This window comes from Lepisma saccharinum, chromosome 18 (assembly GCF_977018435.1).
Source record: "Lepisma saccharinum chromosome 18, izLepSacc3.1, whole genome shotgun sequence".
In the NCBI taxonomy this organism is placed as follows: domain Eukaryota; kingdom Metazoa; phylum Arthropoda; class Insecta; order Zygentoma; family Lepismatidae; genus Lepisma; species Lepisma saccharinum.
In genome coordinates this window covers 49413421-49431010 of record NC_139246.1, presented here as the reverse complement: position 1 = coordinate 49431010, position 17590 = coordinate 49413421, and the positions used below count along the sequence as shown (strand labels likewise).

The 17590-nt window shown below is 37.9% G+C and overlaps 1 protein-coding gene across 2 annotated transcripts in view; it reads left to right on the top strand.

The window, feature by feature from the left end:
* The window catches only part of TfIIEalpha (transcription factor IIEalpha), a 57394-nt gene that overhangs the window by 5171 nt on the left and 34633 nt on the right, over positions 1-17590 (top strand). Inside the window, exons 2-4 of one of the 2 annotated variants that reach the window (XM_083140498.1) lie at positions 2630-2703; positions 3291-3445; positions 15714-15880. In XM_083140498.1, the coding sequence (XP_082996624.1) occupies positions 3325-3445; positions 15714-15880 (288 nt within the window). In that variant the 5' untranslated portion in view covers positions 2630-2703; positions 3291-3324. The remainder of the gene's footprint in view (positions 1-2629; positions 2704-3290; positions 3446-15713; positions 15881-17590) is intronic. The other variant, XM_083140497.1, reaches the window with a different exon arrangement.

The following is a 17590-nucleotide window of genomic DNA, read 5'->3' as shown; positions in this document are numbered from 1 at the left end:
ACGATACATATTTCGACCTGTATTGAAACAAATTTTGAGCACAAAAAATGTAAATTGTCAATCTGCAGCGCCAGCTAATAAACAACGCAAGTGCAGCTGTCCTTTTGCAGTAGCAACGATTGTGACAAGTGGTGGTTCTAGTAGGAATAAATTGGGATAATAGAGAAAATTAAATCAATAGTTATACATATGTATTAGAAAATGTGGTTCTAACAAAATAAACCACTATAACCATTTTCTATTAAGTACTATGTGTAACTATTGATCTAATTTTCTCTATTCCCCCATCTTCCTACTAGCCCTTCACCTAATTCAGAACCACCATCCACGGCTGATCGTGACCCAATGCTCCAGCAAGTGCCATTTTGAAGAAAAAGTATCAGCCAATCACATTTGAAAATTTAGAGCCAATCAGAATCATCCTCTTGCGTACTACTGGAAGTAGTTTTGGCACTTTACCGAAGGTGGATGGACCTCGCATGTGATACACTTTGATATATGGGTTTTTCGACATTTGAGGCTGCTTCTTATATACGCTCTTTGCTATTGATTGCATACCATCCTCAAAGTATTCCCAAAGCAGGCTGGTTGAGTTTTATCGATCTAAGAAAGTGTAGAAACTTCTACATGTTTCTTACCTGCACACATGAACACTTGTTTTAATTTGCTCAAGAAAAACCTAGGCATATTTACAACATTTTGGAAAAGTGAATGATTTTTAATGTCAGATGGGCAGAAGACAATGTGCAAGGTAAATTTATAAAAGGTACAGGTAAAGTGCTTCCCTGTGCATAGCACCATGCCATGAAGGTGTATAGGGAGTGTGGGGGTAACGCCCCATACTTTCTTGATCCGGTCGTGAGTGGGGGTGATGTGATCAGCATCACGCCCCTGACCGCCTTTACCCCCCAGGGTTTCCCCCAGGTACCCATGTTATTTGACGCTGGGTGGTGCTGGAGCCGCTTCCATTGTTAGAAAAGTTCCCGGATTTGAAGCGGCCGGGGATCGAACCTGGGACCTTTAGCATGGTAGTCAGATGCATTACCGACTGAGCCATCGTGGCCTTATGATGAAACAAGAAAAACACTTGTATGGTTAATGTTACAAATTCTTACAAATAAACATTCTTCCTCTATATTTGCATACGATGAATTTTCATTGTAACTCCAGAGTATAATATTTCTTCTGTGGTAAATGTACTGCATTATGGGCAGTTTGTTATTTTAGTTCGAGGGGAAGATATGACGGTCCTGTTGTTAATCTCATTGCATATCACATGAGTTGCAATTATTAAACTCCAGTATAAATAAACAATTCTCAAATCAATTGCCATAATTGTAATTAAGTAAGATTTTTATTCATAATTGGGTAAATAGAGACACGGTAGTATATAAATACTGAGAAACTAGTATTCACTTTTATCCACGAATCTGTTTTATCTTCTTCGATTAATTTCAGTGGCCACTGCCACCATCCTTGTTGGAAGTTGCTGTACTGTTGCTTGGCATGCGCAGTGGCCACTGAAATTAATCGAAAAAGAAAAAACAGCTTCGCAGATAAAAGTGAGTACTAGTTTCTCCATATTTATAAGATTTCTAGTGTAAGAATTAAAATGTTTCTTGTATTGAATTTTATGAAAACCAGAAAATGACTCAATATCATATATATTAAGTACATGTACAATAAATTAGGATATTTTCTAGGTATTTCCTTTGCACAATACAAGACAAGATGCAACATTTTTAATTATTGATTCTTTTATTTAATACATTAAATGAAGATTTGCTTCTCAAGTATCAAGCTTAAATATCGATATGCATATTGATAGATAGTTCCTCACAGTTCAAGTGTGTTGTCTTCCCCAGCCAGATGGTTCTGATTGTACTGGGGTGTAGTATAGCCTGTTGTTTATAAGGCCTAAGAAAAGTGTTCCCTCAAGTCAATAGAGGATGTGCTCACTGTCCCATTCTGTAATAGATAATCCTTGGTTTTCGGATCAGTGCAGGAATGCTGCCAGCAAGATAACTAAACAGCTAAAAACGTAACATTTATTGTGATTGATTGTGAATCTTCGCCTGAAGAAGATCCTGTTAGAAGGTGGAAACATTGCGTTTTTAGTGTATATTTTTTATACAATAAATGTTGCCTTGGTCAGCATTCTAATATTTTATTAACATGGAAACAAGACTTAACAGTGTTACAATATAGAATATAATTATTTGAATTCTAATATGAGAGAGTGTTTGTTTTGATTTGATAGTCCTCTGTATTAATTTTACATTTGTTCATACCATTGTACATTTGCAACCAGAAATTGCATAACAAGATCTGCATCATGATTGATTGCACAAAATTTCTTTATTCTGTATTGCAGTTGTGTAACATTTTACACTATGTACATCAGTAGTACATAAAACAAAATATTTGTTTTCCAAGTCACTCTGAACTGGTTGTATTTACAGGTTTTTGTAATCTCTTGTGCATGTCAAATACCATTTCGTCATGACAGATTGTGAATAACAGCAGAAATTATTGATGAAATAATAAAGAAACATGAAAGGCAAGGGATATTTGAAAAATATTTTTTCTATTGGTATATTTATGCAAATACATACAAATTTATTTTCAGGTCGTATAATGGGAAAAAGTGGAGAATTCTTTGTCATTGTACACAACTATACCAGTACAGTAGGGGGATTAAAGGTAAAATATTGTTTTTAAAATTACCTCTTTGTGCTCTTGTACTTTCAATGTAAAAATCAGTGCTTATCAAGAAACAATAATAAACATGCCGAACTGTTGACATGCATAAAGATTGATTCATTTGTTAGTGTCTAGTATGAATTCAGAGTTGCATGTATTTTTCATTGCCATTAATTAGCTGAATGTGAAATGCTACTCATATGACAAGCCCATTTCAAGATCCTTACTTGAAAAGATCTTCAAATTTTCAAAACAAATACGTTGATTTAAAAAAAATGAACATGGGATGAGTTTAGAAGCTTCCTGTGGTAAGTGATTGAATTGGGATGTGATCAAGTCCTGGTTCATTGTTCAGGTATCTGTCCAGGATTCTAACTGTTACCCAAAACTAATTTGGTGTCATCTTACTTCATGTCAGTGTGCATGGACTACCAATACATGGCTTGTAAGGTAGGAAAAAGCCAGGGATAAAATACTGTATGTGTAGTTACAAACACACTGAATTTTTAGGCAATATTCTAGTTATTTTATCTCTTGTCTTGTGTCAATTTCTGTAAGGTTCTAATGAAGCAATTAATTTGTTCTAGATAATACCCAAAAGATGTAGGAAGGGCCAATAGGATGGACTCGAATCTGTTGACGGAAGTTCCAAGCAGTTTGAAACAATTAGCCCGATTGGTTGTAAGAGGATTTTATTCCATAGAAGATGCTTTGATAGTTGATATGTTGGTCAGGAATCCTTGTAAGTATTGTATTTTCTTTTGTTAAATTTTAGACTGTCATTGGTTATGTGACTTCATTTAGTTTCTTAAATTGTGGACATGGAGACATGGATCAAAATTGAATTTTTAATTTGGCTGGTTGTTATAAAAAAAATTAATGTGTATTTATTACTTGTACTTTTGTTGTTATACCATATATGATAATTCATTGTGATTAGTGAAAAGTGGCATAAAAGTAACACAAAATAAACAAATTATAACATACGAATACCTTGGTGGCCAAGTACACTGATTCATGCTCTAGGCAATGCAACTTTTGCGTTCAAATCCCAGCAAGAATGTGGGATTCCATTGTGTTTCTTCTTTCATCAATTTCAGTTAATCAGCATTCATCATCATATGAACGATTAACTTAAAAGATTTAGAAAGGCAATATAAGTAACCAATTCAATAACAGCATAAACACAGGGACCTGGAGAACTCAGGGAATTTTGTACAAATGTTGAAAACCTATAAAGGTTTGGGAAATTAAATGCTTTTCTCCAAGACATGGGAATATTTCATATAAGAATGTTATTTTATTTCATTATTTATTTTCAACAATGCTGAATAAACTCGTTTAGTTTGATTAACATGCAAAGTTGAAGAAATAATATTTATTAGTTTGTCAAATCATTATGTAGAAAATTATTTAGAAATATTTGGGAAACCTGGAAAATTCAGGGAATTTTGTTTTGCAAAGTTATTGAGAACTCTGAAACATTGGTTTTGCTTTGGACAATTGTTTCAGAAAAGGAAGTACTAGAAATAGATGCACTAATTATAAAATAGTGTATTATGCATTTTTAAGGACCTGATGCTAAAAGACTAATAATATAACGTACTACGAGGGTCATTCAAGTCAATCGGGGACTTTTTTTTAAAACAAATAGAAGAACAAATTTCAAAGTGTGGTAACTGGATTTATTTTTCCACATAACCTCCTGCTACAGTTATACACTTATCCCAGCGTTTAAGTAACGACTGGAATGCTTCGGCATAGAAAGATTTATCATTACAGCGGAACCATTGTAGGACAGCATTCTTCACTTCATCACCAGTGTTGAAATGTTTTCCTCGAAGGAATTCCTTCAGGGTTCCAAACATGTGAAAATCACTTGGCGCTAAGTCAGGACTATTGGGGTGTGTGGTAATATCTCCCAGCCGATTTCCTGGAATGTTTGGAATGTGCGTTGATCGGTATGCTGTTGTGCATTGTCTTGGAAAAAGAGAACACCCTTTGTGATGAAACCCGGACGTTTCTTCCATAAACTCTTATGCACATCACGCAGAACACTGCAGTAATACTCACTGTTGATAGTATAGTATTGATACTTGGAATTTCACGACAGGTTGTGCGACGATTGTCCAGGATCAGCTGCTCCACCCGCTGAATGTTCCCAGGAATGACTGGCGTGGGCTGTGATCCACCACGACCGGGATTGTCAGTAATAAAGATACGGCCATCTTTGAAGCGCTTACACCATTCAAATGTCTTACTGCGACAGAGTGTCTCATCACCGTACTGAGCCTGAAGTCTTCTGTAAATTTCAGCAGGTTTTCTGTCCTCGTTCACTAAAAAACTTCATCACAACACGCTGTTCCATGTAGACGTCCACACTGTTGTCCGCCATCTTGAATAACGGTCTATGCAGAAGCGTGGGAAATAAGCGCCGCCTACCAGTAACAGCACACAGTTGCCAGTTCCTACTGCATACAAAACCTCCAGCCTAGGCGTCTATTTAAACCTGGAAAAAAAAATAAGTCCCCGATTGACTTGAACGCCCCTCGTATGTTGCATTTTGTATTTTGTTTAAGAATAAGCTTACTTCTTTTGTTCAAGCTATGAACAGGATTTTCAGTTTTTCACGAAACCTGATTTACTGTGTAAGGCAGAAATAAAAGTAACCTTTTACAAACTTTAATTTCGGAATTTCTAAATAACAAAAAACATAAGTCTCCTTCACCTGATTTAGCGGAAAGGTCCAGATACAGGAATTTACAGAGAATGCCCTGATTGTCTCAGTGAAAATTCAAAAATGTAATCATACTTAAGCACTAACACAAGATAGAAGCTAATATAACGCATTGGAAAATATTACTCATGGTTATGTAGTTCAGCACTGTACTTTTAACTTTATAATGACTGACGCTAATAAGGGGATATACTGTATTGAGAGCTCTCAACATTTAAACAAGACTCACTATCAAAATCACTGAGCACTTATATTCTTCAACTTCTGATTAGCACTTCCTCTTCATTCCACCTGTCTGTATCCTTAAAAACTTGCCGCAGAAGCCACCTCTCGATGATCTGTCACGCTGCAAGTCTTTCCATCTTTCAAACTACGAGTTCACTAGTCAAGTTCTCTTTTGGGCTCGAACTAACCCTACCTTTTTGTGTTTTGCGGTGACGAAATCTAAACATGGCAACAGCTCAAATTACTGCAAACTTTTTCATTTTTTCAGCAACGTGCACATGAACATGAACCACAAAGACGAAATGCTATCACTCACTTCTCACTGACTGCACTCTTGTGACAAAAATCCAGCACAGTCAATTATTTAAGAGGGGAGTGGTCTTTTTCATCGTCATTCATTACGGAGGAAATCACAAGTCTGACAGCAATCTCTTATAATATTGTGAAAGAAAGAGTTTGTTCAGTTAATACCCAGGTTTCAGAACCACAGGTCACCACCGGCTTTATAATGATACAGAGGTTGATTGGGTTATATCCGACCAATATGTAAAGTGTACTTACCCTATGAAAAGCCGTGCCGCCACCACCGGTTGTATTCTATTGAACCACCAGCATTATGGACTATCGCCCGACATCGCAATTTCCACTGAAACAAACTACATTGGAGCACATGCATAGGAATTCTATCCCATTCCTCCTTATAGGCTTTCCCAGTGAGGGTGCAGTGGCGGTGATGTTGTAGATGTCGTTTTAACAGTCCAAATGCGCAGAAATCCATTTGACTGACATCAGGGCCTTTGACAGGAATGTCATGAAAGGGAATAACATGGATTCCTGTTTCGTGCTCCATGTCCTGAAAAACCAGAGGGATGATCTAACGGTGTGGCTGGATGCTTTGTCCATGTGGATCCACACCTGGTTCTTTTTGGCTCCGTACAAACGACACATGTCTGTCTGATAGATTGGGGCCATAATGGATTCCTGGAAGTAGGCAGCATTTACCTTTATGTTTTTCTCTAACTTCCCTTGTAACCGTATCCAGTGACAATCACGATTCCCTATGGGAAACTTTCTCGACACTGGTGGTAAAACTCGGTACGTCCCTTGTCAGAGGTGTCACGGTACGTAAATGCCCTAATGTTACTATTACGCATGGGATAAATGTAGGCCTCATCCATTGTGACAACTGTCTCCATTTTGACCCTGCCAAGTGTCTTTCGTACAGTTTGCGGCAATTGGTCTTGCATTCTTCAATGTGGCGCAGGGGAGGTTGTGAACCCGGCTCTTACGTACGCACCACAGGCCAAGGTGACAACGACAGTGGACTGCGCCACATTGAACCTCTGGGTCATATCACATTGGGGTGGTGGATTCTCCTCGACTGCAATTTGCCAAATTCCACCTAGCACCTCTGGCAACCTTGAACGGGCCCCTTTTGTTGGTGAATATTTCTGCATGAACACCATTTGTGTTTGCCTGGACACGATATCTTTAGCTGGGGTCACTCCGATGGTTAAACCATTTTACCGACACTGTTTCACTATTCGGTTGTACGAAAAATTTGCATGGAAAAGAGCCCTGATGTACCCTTCCCAATAACGGTTAATTTTCGGCGGCATTTCACTAGCACGAACACAACACTCCGGCAACTGCAAGCTCAGACACAACACTGGTTTCAAGGTTCTGGCGCAACTACACACATGGCAGCAGTGTTGTCAAATCGGTCAGATATGCCCCGATCAGCATTCTGTATTATACAGTCTCAACTTGTAATATTTTAATAACGATTTTAACGTAAATTGGAATTTATGTGCATAATATGCTTTGTTACTTGCAGTAACTCTCTCCTTTAATTCCTCCATTCCTTATGGTTGTTTACTATTACTCCAAGATATTTAAATTATATTATTATATATTATATGTTGTTTCTGTCTCTTCTGTTAAAAATATCCTGATTTCCTGATGGTTTTCTTGAACATTTCAGATATTTAGTCTTTGATTAATTTGTAATTAGACTAGCTTCTTCGGAAAGTATTTATCATGTCTTGGCGTGCTCTATTAGCACCTCATCAGCAAGTGCACATTTGTTTAAGTCTACTCAAGCAAGATGTTACTTCTTACATCTAATTTGTTGAAGATATATCTAATATATACGTTGTTTTGAGCCCACAAAACTCTGTAATATTAAATAATTTTGCTCTATGTCCCACATCCTTTCATTGATGCAGTGAATTTAATTGCATTTGACTTCATAGACTTTTGGAGTAGGAATCCAGTACCATTATTACTTGTATCTCCTCCACTGTACATCAGGATATGATTCCCAGACACTATCATTCTTTGTGTTTCTAGCAGTTCTGCTATATTCACTCCATACTTGGTCCATTTCATCCCTTATTTCTTTCAACTTTCCTGGTCTCTTTAAGTCCTCACATTCCAAGTTGCTAAAACAATATCCATTTTCCATCTTATTAGCCCTTTATCTCTCGCCAGGTCGTCTCCAAGTTATCCGATTGCATCCAAGGCAATCTTAAGGTATCCGCAACCATGCGTTCTTTTACAGGGTAAGGGAGTTAACCCTATACCCAACCCCCAACCTGGAGGTCTAGGATTTGTGTAGGGTTTACTCCCCTAGGTGGGTTGGCTGTAACTTGTCTTGGGAGCCCTTCCTGCGGCTCGGTTTTCTGTCAGTGTTTCCTTCCATTAGCCCTTAGGGGTCCCTCCCCTTCTTGCAAGGCAGCAGTAGCAGTGCTTTTTTAATGGCGGCACTTTCTCGCCACGTCACAGTGTCATCATAGGGTTTTCCGGGAGTTTTAATAAGCGTGGCTTTGCCAAAACCACTCTCTCCAGACCCTGCCGACACTGCCGCCTCGGTCTGGAACTGCTTATTTGGCATTGCCACAGCTAACCATCATATCTGATTGTCTTTTGTTATCCCCCACCTGCAACCCGCCAGGTTGCTGAGGCTTGCTAGGGATGCTGGAACAGGAGCTGTTCAGTGTTTACTAAATAAAGGTGCCACCAAATTTTCCAATTCTGCTGCTGCTTGTTTGCAACTGTTTCCAGCTAGCCAACAGACTACTTCTCTTCATCCCGTATCTGACAAGCTTCCAGAATATCTGTCCGACTCATGTAGAAACCTTCTTTTGTTCGCTGATGATTGGAAAATATGTAGTATAATTTCAAATTTCTGTGTGTAGCAGTTCTGCAAAATAATTTAGAGTTCATGATAAAGTGACATGAAATATGGAACTTAAAACTTAACCCTCAAATATGTATTACAATGACCTTCTCTATAAAGAAAAACACATTAATGACAAAGTACTTCCTGGATAATAATTGTGTTGATAGGGTTGCTGTATAGAAGGACATGGGTGTCATATTTGATCAGAAACTTTCCTTTTCTGAGTATATGTCCAGAGTCAATAAGGTTCCATCCCTATTCTCCTCTATTATTTTACTGAAATAAACAACCTCTCTGCTGTCAGTGCTTTTTACAAGTCTTTCGTTTCACCAAAATTGAATATTTTCTGATTTGGTAGATGGCATACCCCTTAAATCTAGATAGGCTAAATTCTGTTCTAAATTTCTTCCTGGTTATTGTTTTCATAGAATTCCATCTACAAAACACCTACAAAAGTCTAACCTTATGAATATGGGGCATTCCATGTCAAAGTGCATCTGAATATCAATTTTTTTAAAGATTAAATGCAATACTGTAACTTTATCCTATCTTGTGAGTGAACGATCTAGACAGGGTGCCTACCAGTCTGGAAAAGCCAGGGAATTTAATGTTTATCTGAAAAAATCAATGGTTTTGTATTAGGGTACTAAATGTTATAGGTTTTTGAACAAACAAAGAAGAGAAAGAACGAGCAAGAAATTCAAGATTTGTTTTCTAGACAAACTATACTTGAATTTGATATATGAGTATTACCTGTAGTAATAAAAGTGAGGTCCTCCCCGATGGCGCAGTGGTAGTGTCGCCGCCTTGTAATCAAGGTGTCCCGGGTTCGATACCCGGTGGAGGCACAAGTGGTTCGGATCCCACTTTAATCTGTAGGTCCAGTCCCGATTAGCCTTACTGTGCATAAAGTGGACTGAAAACACCAATTCAACAGTAAAAGTGCACATATGTATTAAATACTTTAGGAATGGACCATTTTTTGAACTACTTTCTTGTTATCTACTACTATAAATGACTATTGGAATTTCCCACTTTCTTTTGCAATTTGTGAGATGTGTTTGTCAAATATTGTGCTGGGTAGAGCGGTAGTGAAGAATTTTCAGGGCATGAGACTGCCACGGTTGATCCTCCTACGTTACCACTCCAACCAGGCACTGGAAAAGGGATGCTGCCATTTACCAGTACTATTTCTGTCAGCAATGAAAATAAATAGCTATCAATTTATACTACAATCTATATATATTAAAGAAGCAAAATTAATAATTACAAATTCTCCCACCCATTTCTTTTCCATATGATAAACCCCCGTTAGCCAAGGAAGAAAGAAAAGAAAAGATCCGGATTGAGGTTCAGTTTGTGCACATTTTAATTTGAACTATATAAAGCGAAGTTATCCAACACTGTTTAACTTAATAGGAGATGTTGCTGGCCACTATGCAGTCTGACTTACTTACTTTTTCATCCTCATGTGCACTGCATCACGTTGCACCTGTGGAGGCTGCAAGCTAGCCTTGCTTGCAGAACACTTACGTGTGTCGGTGGTAGGGCCTCGTAGTCTCTCAGCTCCAGCAGGAGTTAATGAAAGAGAAATACTCACATCCACCATGATCTCGTTCTATCCACCTCACAGGTTTTCACAAAGGAAGCACTATAACACAAACATTCTTCTTCTTCTGCACTTAACAACAGCACTTGTCCTCTCATCAGACTTTCAAAACACAGTGTAGTCCGAAAAATGCATGTTTCCCTCGTCCAAAAAAATTTAAAAAAAAGGACTCACAGAGACCAATCAGTTTCTGTCCTGTCACACTTCAGCTTCTCTGTCCTCCTTTTACTGGGGTTTGAACTAAAAAAAAAAAATCACTTCTTGAAGTCCCCATTCACATGACACACCACTGTCAACTCGTATCCGTATTTACCCCTATTTTAGTTCCTGTATACATTTTCTGCTTTTGTAGTTATACTCTTATTATTACATATTGATGCCCGGTGGAGGCACATAGTGGTTCGGATCCTAGCTTAAATTGTAGGTCTAGTCCCAATTAGCCTTTGTGTGCATACAGAGTGGACGTAAAACAAAATTCAGTCAATCATATAATGAAATAAAAGTTTTACAACTGAATAAGCTGTTGTGCTTTTCCATGAACAAAATAATAATGGTCTTGACATATCATGGTAAGATTTCTTCCATGAAAAGAATGAAGAACCTTTTTTTTTTTTTCAATCCAAAAACATTTAATGTATTTGAGTACATTTATGTGCCAATATGGCTGAGAGAAAAGCACCATCATCAGATGCTGGTGATGGTTGTTTTGGAAAGGTTTCTTTCTGAATACCAGTCAGATACAAATGCCATCATCCACTTCTGATTACAACTTCTAGGGTTCATTGAAACCCTGGAAAATTATTGAGCAAAGCAAGTTCCTATTCTTCTTTATGTATATTAATTCATCATTAATGACATGGGACTTTACATCTCTTTGTATTGCCTGCTTTTATATAGATTTGTTAATATATCCTTAAAATATAATCTTTTAATCCACAATGTCACTAATTCAACCATATTTATGCTCATGTTAATTTTTCTTCTCAAGATATTTGTTCAAAATCCATTCATTTCATGTAACGCCATCTATTGAGAACAAAATAAAACTATTTACCCTACGCTAGTTTCTGAATATGCAATGCACCCATCAGTTGTCAGGCAGATTGGTTCATTTTGATGGACAAGCTGTTTTACATTTGTGTTTTGTGCTCTAATACAAATTTATTGTATGGCAGACATTCATAATTTACCTTTTGTACTTTGAGATTTGCTGCTGTTTGTGGATATAGGTATGTTAAAAATGTTGAAAATTACTTAGATTTGTAATAAAAAGATTCACCATCTTCTTTCTTTCCTACGAATTATTACTAATAGTTTACATCTGCTCCAAGTGTTAAGGTTTTAAAATATATTTGCATAAAAATAAGAATGCTAAAATTTCATGGACTTCTGTTGACAAAATTTGCTTATTTACATTGCCGCCTTACTTTTTGTTTGCTCTGCTATGGTCTTCATTCAGTGCATATTGTGGAATGTTGCTAGTTTGCAAATATATTCCTGATGCCATGTACTTAATATAAGTATTATTTTAAGAAAACATTGAAATATTTGGTAATACTTTGAGATGGCTGTAAAGAGCGATGGGCAAATTTTATAATTGCTATTCTGGTCTAAACCTTAGTATAACATATTTTAAAGTCAAGGTTCAAATCTTAGATATAACTGATGTTCACATCACTCACTGTGAACCACAAGGGAATCATTTACTCATGTATAATGTGCACTTTTTTCCAAAAGTTTTGCACCCAAACACTGTGGTGCGTATTATGCATGGAATAATTCAGACAGCAAACATTAAACCATGCATGTTTTCCCATGTCACTGTGTATAACACGTACATATCAACAGGCACAAACACAAATTGCCAGGTTGGATTTCCTTAGTAATAATAATAAAGAAAGCACTATAAAAGTGAAATGTACATTTCCCATCATTTTTCGCTTTGTAACGGAACATTTTGATAAGAAAAGTGTTGCGGTTCTGGCAGAAATCAAATATGCACCTTTCGCCACATTTTCTGAATGCTGCAAATCCATAACATAATTTCGATCTCACTTTCTTCTACTACAGAATAACCCTTAGTACGCCGCGCAGTCTGACGAAAATAAGCCCAGTGTCGCAGAGGCTTGGAATTCGTATACATAATGGAGAAAAATCGTAATAACTCTGGCACTATGGGACCAATCTACTTCGGATAACTTTTGTTTTACAGGTAGGACATCAGTGCATGCAACCATGTAAAATTTGGATGCCCCAACCACGGGGGGGTTACAGGTGGGGACTGCATCCCCCGAATTTCAATGAAAAAAAAACATAAAAATGTGGAGTTTGCCCCTCTTCTCCAGCTACTTTGGGGAGAAAACCGGAAGTTTTGCTTTTTTTTCAAAGAATGGACCTTCGGCAATAGAGTGAAACTTGATTCATGTTTGTGAGTGCAATACAATTTGAATAATAAGGCATAACGTAAAACTGTTTTTTTATTGAAAACAGTGAATTTTAGCCTATTTGCATATTATTCATAAAATTGTTATAACTCGGACACTTTGGGACCAATCTACTTCGGATAACTTTTGTTTTGCAGGTAGAACATCAGTGCATGCAACCATGTAAAATTTGGATGCCCCAACCACTGTTGGGGGGGGGGGGGGTTACAGCCGGGTGCTGCATCCCCCAAATTTCAATGAAAAAACATAAAAATGTGGAGTTTGCCCCCTCTTCTCCAGCTACTTTGGGGAGAAAACCCGAACTTTTGCTTTTTTTCGTTCGCACTTGCATCTTGTGTAGCTACTGTGAATCTATTTCTTCCCTGTTGACTCGGCTCTTTGTGGAAATATGTCCGGAAGGAAACGATTGTGCGTTAGGGAGATCGATGAGCTGTTATACGATACGGTCTTTCACAGCCCAGAACGATTATGGCTATGGCGAGGCCTTTCCTAACAGAGGAGGAGAGAGAGCCTTTGCAATCATTTGTTTTGTCTATACTTTTGGATAGACTCACGCTTCTGGCCTCTGTCTATCGTCAAGCTTCATTGCATTTCTAGCATAGAGGCGACAGAAAGCTGACATCGCCAAACCTCATCCAATCCCCCACCCCTCCTTGACCCCCCTCCTTGACCCCCCTCCTTGACCCCCCCCCCCTGCCTCCACTTCAGCTGGATCACCAGGTCCAAAGACAAAGACGAATGTGTGCCTTATCAGTGCTAAATCACAGCGTTGGAAGCTTGGAGGAAAACAGCATCATAAATACCAAGCATTTATTGTGTCTGTCAACTGAGGGGCCGAAACACGTGACATATTCCGAGAAAAGGGGGGGGAGGAATTTTGGAATTTTCGTAAACACTATTGCAAAACATGTTCCCAGTGTTTCAACCTCAATATACAAATTTAAGTGTGGCAAACCCTCGATAATTGTATCTAAAGCTGTTTGTTGCACATCTGCAACGGTGGCGACAACGGACATATTTTTTTTGTTGCATATCTGCAATGGCGGCGGACTAAGGGATAACAAGGTGGCTACAGAAATGAAAGCTTTGTAGGGAGAGGGGGAAGGTAGCATGGGTTGGTGACTCATTGTATACACAAGACGATATTCTCCTCTTGGTCCCATAGCAACAGGTGACTCATTGAATAGGTATGATGCCATTCGCTTTTGATCAGCATAGCAACAGCTTTATGACCTACAACTAAGAAAGCCATTTCTTGAACCTGAATTGTAGTGCGCATTGTATACGAGATATAATTGTTTGTTGCTTTTCCCCATCAAAAGACAGGGTGTGCATTATACATGTCTAATACGGTATTTGCAGCACATTCCACTTCCAGTACATCTGTTGCTGAAGATTGGAATTCTGCATGAAAATAAGACATTGACCTCTGCTTTCTATTGGTAATTGTTTCTGGAAAGTATTTATGAGGTTTGGCAATTAAGTTCGTGAAATTGGCACCATGCTCGTACATTTGGCAGCACTGTGCAAACAGTTCGGTAAGGTTTCATAACCTTGGTATATCAGTGTCTCACAGCTGTGTTCGTGTCAACGTGTGGCGGTGTCTTACGGAGTGGCGTCCATTATTGGTGTTGCATGTTTTTGTGGTCCGTCGCGAGAATGTTGGAGCTTGAATTTAGCAATCAACAAACATTACTAAATTTCTCGTTAAACTTGGCTAGAGTGAAAGTGTAATAAGGGACATGTTAGTGTTAGGCATGAAGAAACAGGAGTGTACAATTGGATTAAATATTTTTCTGAGGGATGAAAAAGACTTGCTGATGAATACAGGCCAGGGTAGCCAGTAACAAGCAGAACTGGCGAAAACAATGCAAAATTTCATCGAATTGTGCATTAAAATTGTCGGTTGAATGTGAGAAGCAAAGCAGACCAAGTAATGTGATAGATGGAACAACAGTTAGCAAAATCCTAACTGAAAACGTTGGCATATAAAAGGTGTGTGGAAAAATGGTCCCGGAGGAGGTCATTGATGAACAAAAGCAAAATGGAGTCTAAGTTTGTCAAGACGTTTTGGAGAGGCAAGACAATGGTTTTGGCTGTGTTTACACTGGTGATGAAATAGTCATGGCTCCAGTCACTTTTTTTTTACCTGAAGAGAAAGGAAAGATTGAAAGGAAGACATTTTGATTACATTCAGGAAGGACATAATATGATGACAACTCTGATGGCCATTCCAGAAGAAGAGTTCCAAATTTGCTTTGAAGCATGGACTAGGTGCTGACATGGGTGCATAGCTTCCTAAGGGTAATACTTCGAAGGTGACCATTGTGAAATTCAGCAATGAGGTATGTAGCCCTTTTTCTAGGATGAGTTCGCAAACTTAATTGTCAGACCTCGTATATGTTCCCAGATGTGTTTTATGTTGAGATTTAAGTTGCCTTGTTTCAGAGAGGTTGCATAGGTGCTTAATTGCTTACTATTGGCTCATCTTTCATATGAGAAGTAATGTTAGATACAGTAAGTAGATACAGTAAGTGAATACAGTGAAACCTCGATTTTTACGTTTTTCAGGGAACCAAGCTGGTAAAACTTAAAATGTGGGATAATTTAAAATCGATGAAAATTTTATAAGATTCTGCTATGTTGGGATTATCTTGATTGAATGTATAATGCAAGAAAATGTAAAATCTGGGAACGTAAAATCAAGGTTCCACTGTACATACAATTTTTTAACCATATTGTTGGCTTTATTTTACAATTATTTTTGTATATGACACTTTTCACTCATGGCAATTTCTTTGGAAATTTTAGGCATGAGAGAGGATGACTTGTGTGAATTGCTCAAATTTGAAAAAAAAATGCTTCGAGCCAGGATGGCCATTCTAAAGAATGACAAATTTCTTCAAGTGAGACTGAAAATGGAAACTGGGCCAGATGGGAAAGCTCAAAAAGTAAATTTCTATTTTATTAATTACAAGGTGAGTATGCTACATGGCCGTTTGCTTACATTTAGATATAATAGCATGCAATTTGTTTGTAAGTAACTCAGTTGTTTAGTGTATATATTAGGGATGAGACAGATTAATCGGTACTCAATGTGTATCGGCCGATATTGGCATATTGGTGTATGTATCTATAACTAACTAAAACTCTAGCCTTCTTAAACCAGAAAGTTTTTGGCTGCGGCAACACAAGTCTTCCATCGGTCTATATCCTGGGCAAGATCAATCCAATCTTTTCCATCCTTACCGATTTCCTTTAGGTCCATCTCAACGTTATCCTTCCATCTTCATCTTGGCCTTGCTACAGGCCTCTTACCATCAGGTTTCCCAACAAGAATCCTGAAAACTCTTCTTTGCTCTCCCATTCGTGCCACATGACCTGCCCACCTAAGTCTTCTTGATTTAATTATTCTAATAATATCTGGCCATGAATACAAATTATGCAGTTCTATATCTGTAAATATCTTACAATTTAGTACAATATTGTGTCATTTTGTTACAATTTTTATGGATATAAACACACAACATTCATTCGGTACTTTTTTTTTAAGTAAATGTCTAAAAATACAGCTTCCTTTGCATTGCAAAAGCTCGATTCATATGAGAACATGCATTTATTAAGGTCAGTGAACCATTTGGAATTTTATGTTGGACGGGTAAAATATCGGTTTACATATCGGTAATTTTTATATCAGTACTTTACTTTATTGGTATCGACCAAAATTTAAATATCAGCCCATCCCTAGTATATATCCTCTAAAACCTGTGAAATTGTAGATTATTAACAAATTCTACAGAAAGATTGCATGCCAAATATTGACTAATGCTGAATATACAGCGTGTTCCATTCAAACCTCCCACATTTCAATTCATCATTGCTAAAAGGTTATGAAACATAATAGAATGCGAGTGGTACTAGATGAAAGAGAAACTCAAAGAATTTTATTGCATGACCTCGAAATTTACCGTTCTCTCACTACGCAGCGCACAATCGCATAAAGCACAATGGCGACTCCGCAGCAGCGTGCGGAATCTGTATTCTGGTATGCAGAGACCAAATCAATCATTACAGTGCAAAGAAATCACCGGAGAGAATATGGAGGTGAAGCACCTGATGGGAAAACCATTAAGGCATGGTGTGTGAAGTTTTGGCGACTGGAAGTGTTAATAAACAATCTGGAGGTTCTCGTTGACGTGTTTCGGAGGAGAAGGTGGAAGTTCTCAGAAATCCCGCTCGAATTTCTTCCACCTTCTTTATTAACACTTCCAGTCGCCAAAAACTTCGTACACCATGCCTTAATGGTTTTCCCATCAGGTGCTTCACCTCCATATTCTCTCCGGTAATTTCTTTACACTGTAATGATACCAGAATACAGATTGCACGTGCTGCTGTGGAGTTGCCATTGTGCTTTATGCGATTGTGTCACTGCATAGTGAGAGAACGGTGAACTTCGAGGTCATGCAATAAAATTCTTTGAGTTTCTCTTTCGTCTATTACTACTCGCATTCCATTATGTTTCATAACCTTTTAGCAATGACGAATTGAAATGTGGGAGGTTTGAACAGAACACGCTGCATCTATTCTACACAACTTACTTGTTGTGGAAAAGTGAGCAAAATAGAGATAGGACAGATCAATGAGTACTCTATCTGTATCGACCAACAAGCTATATATAAACACACTAG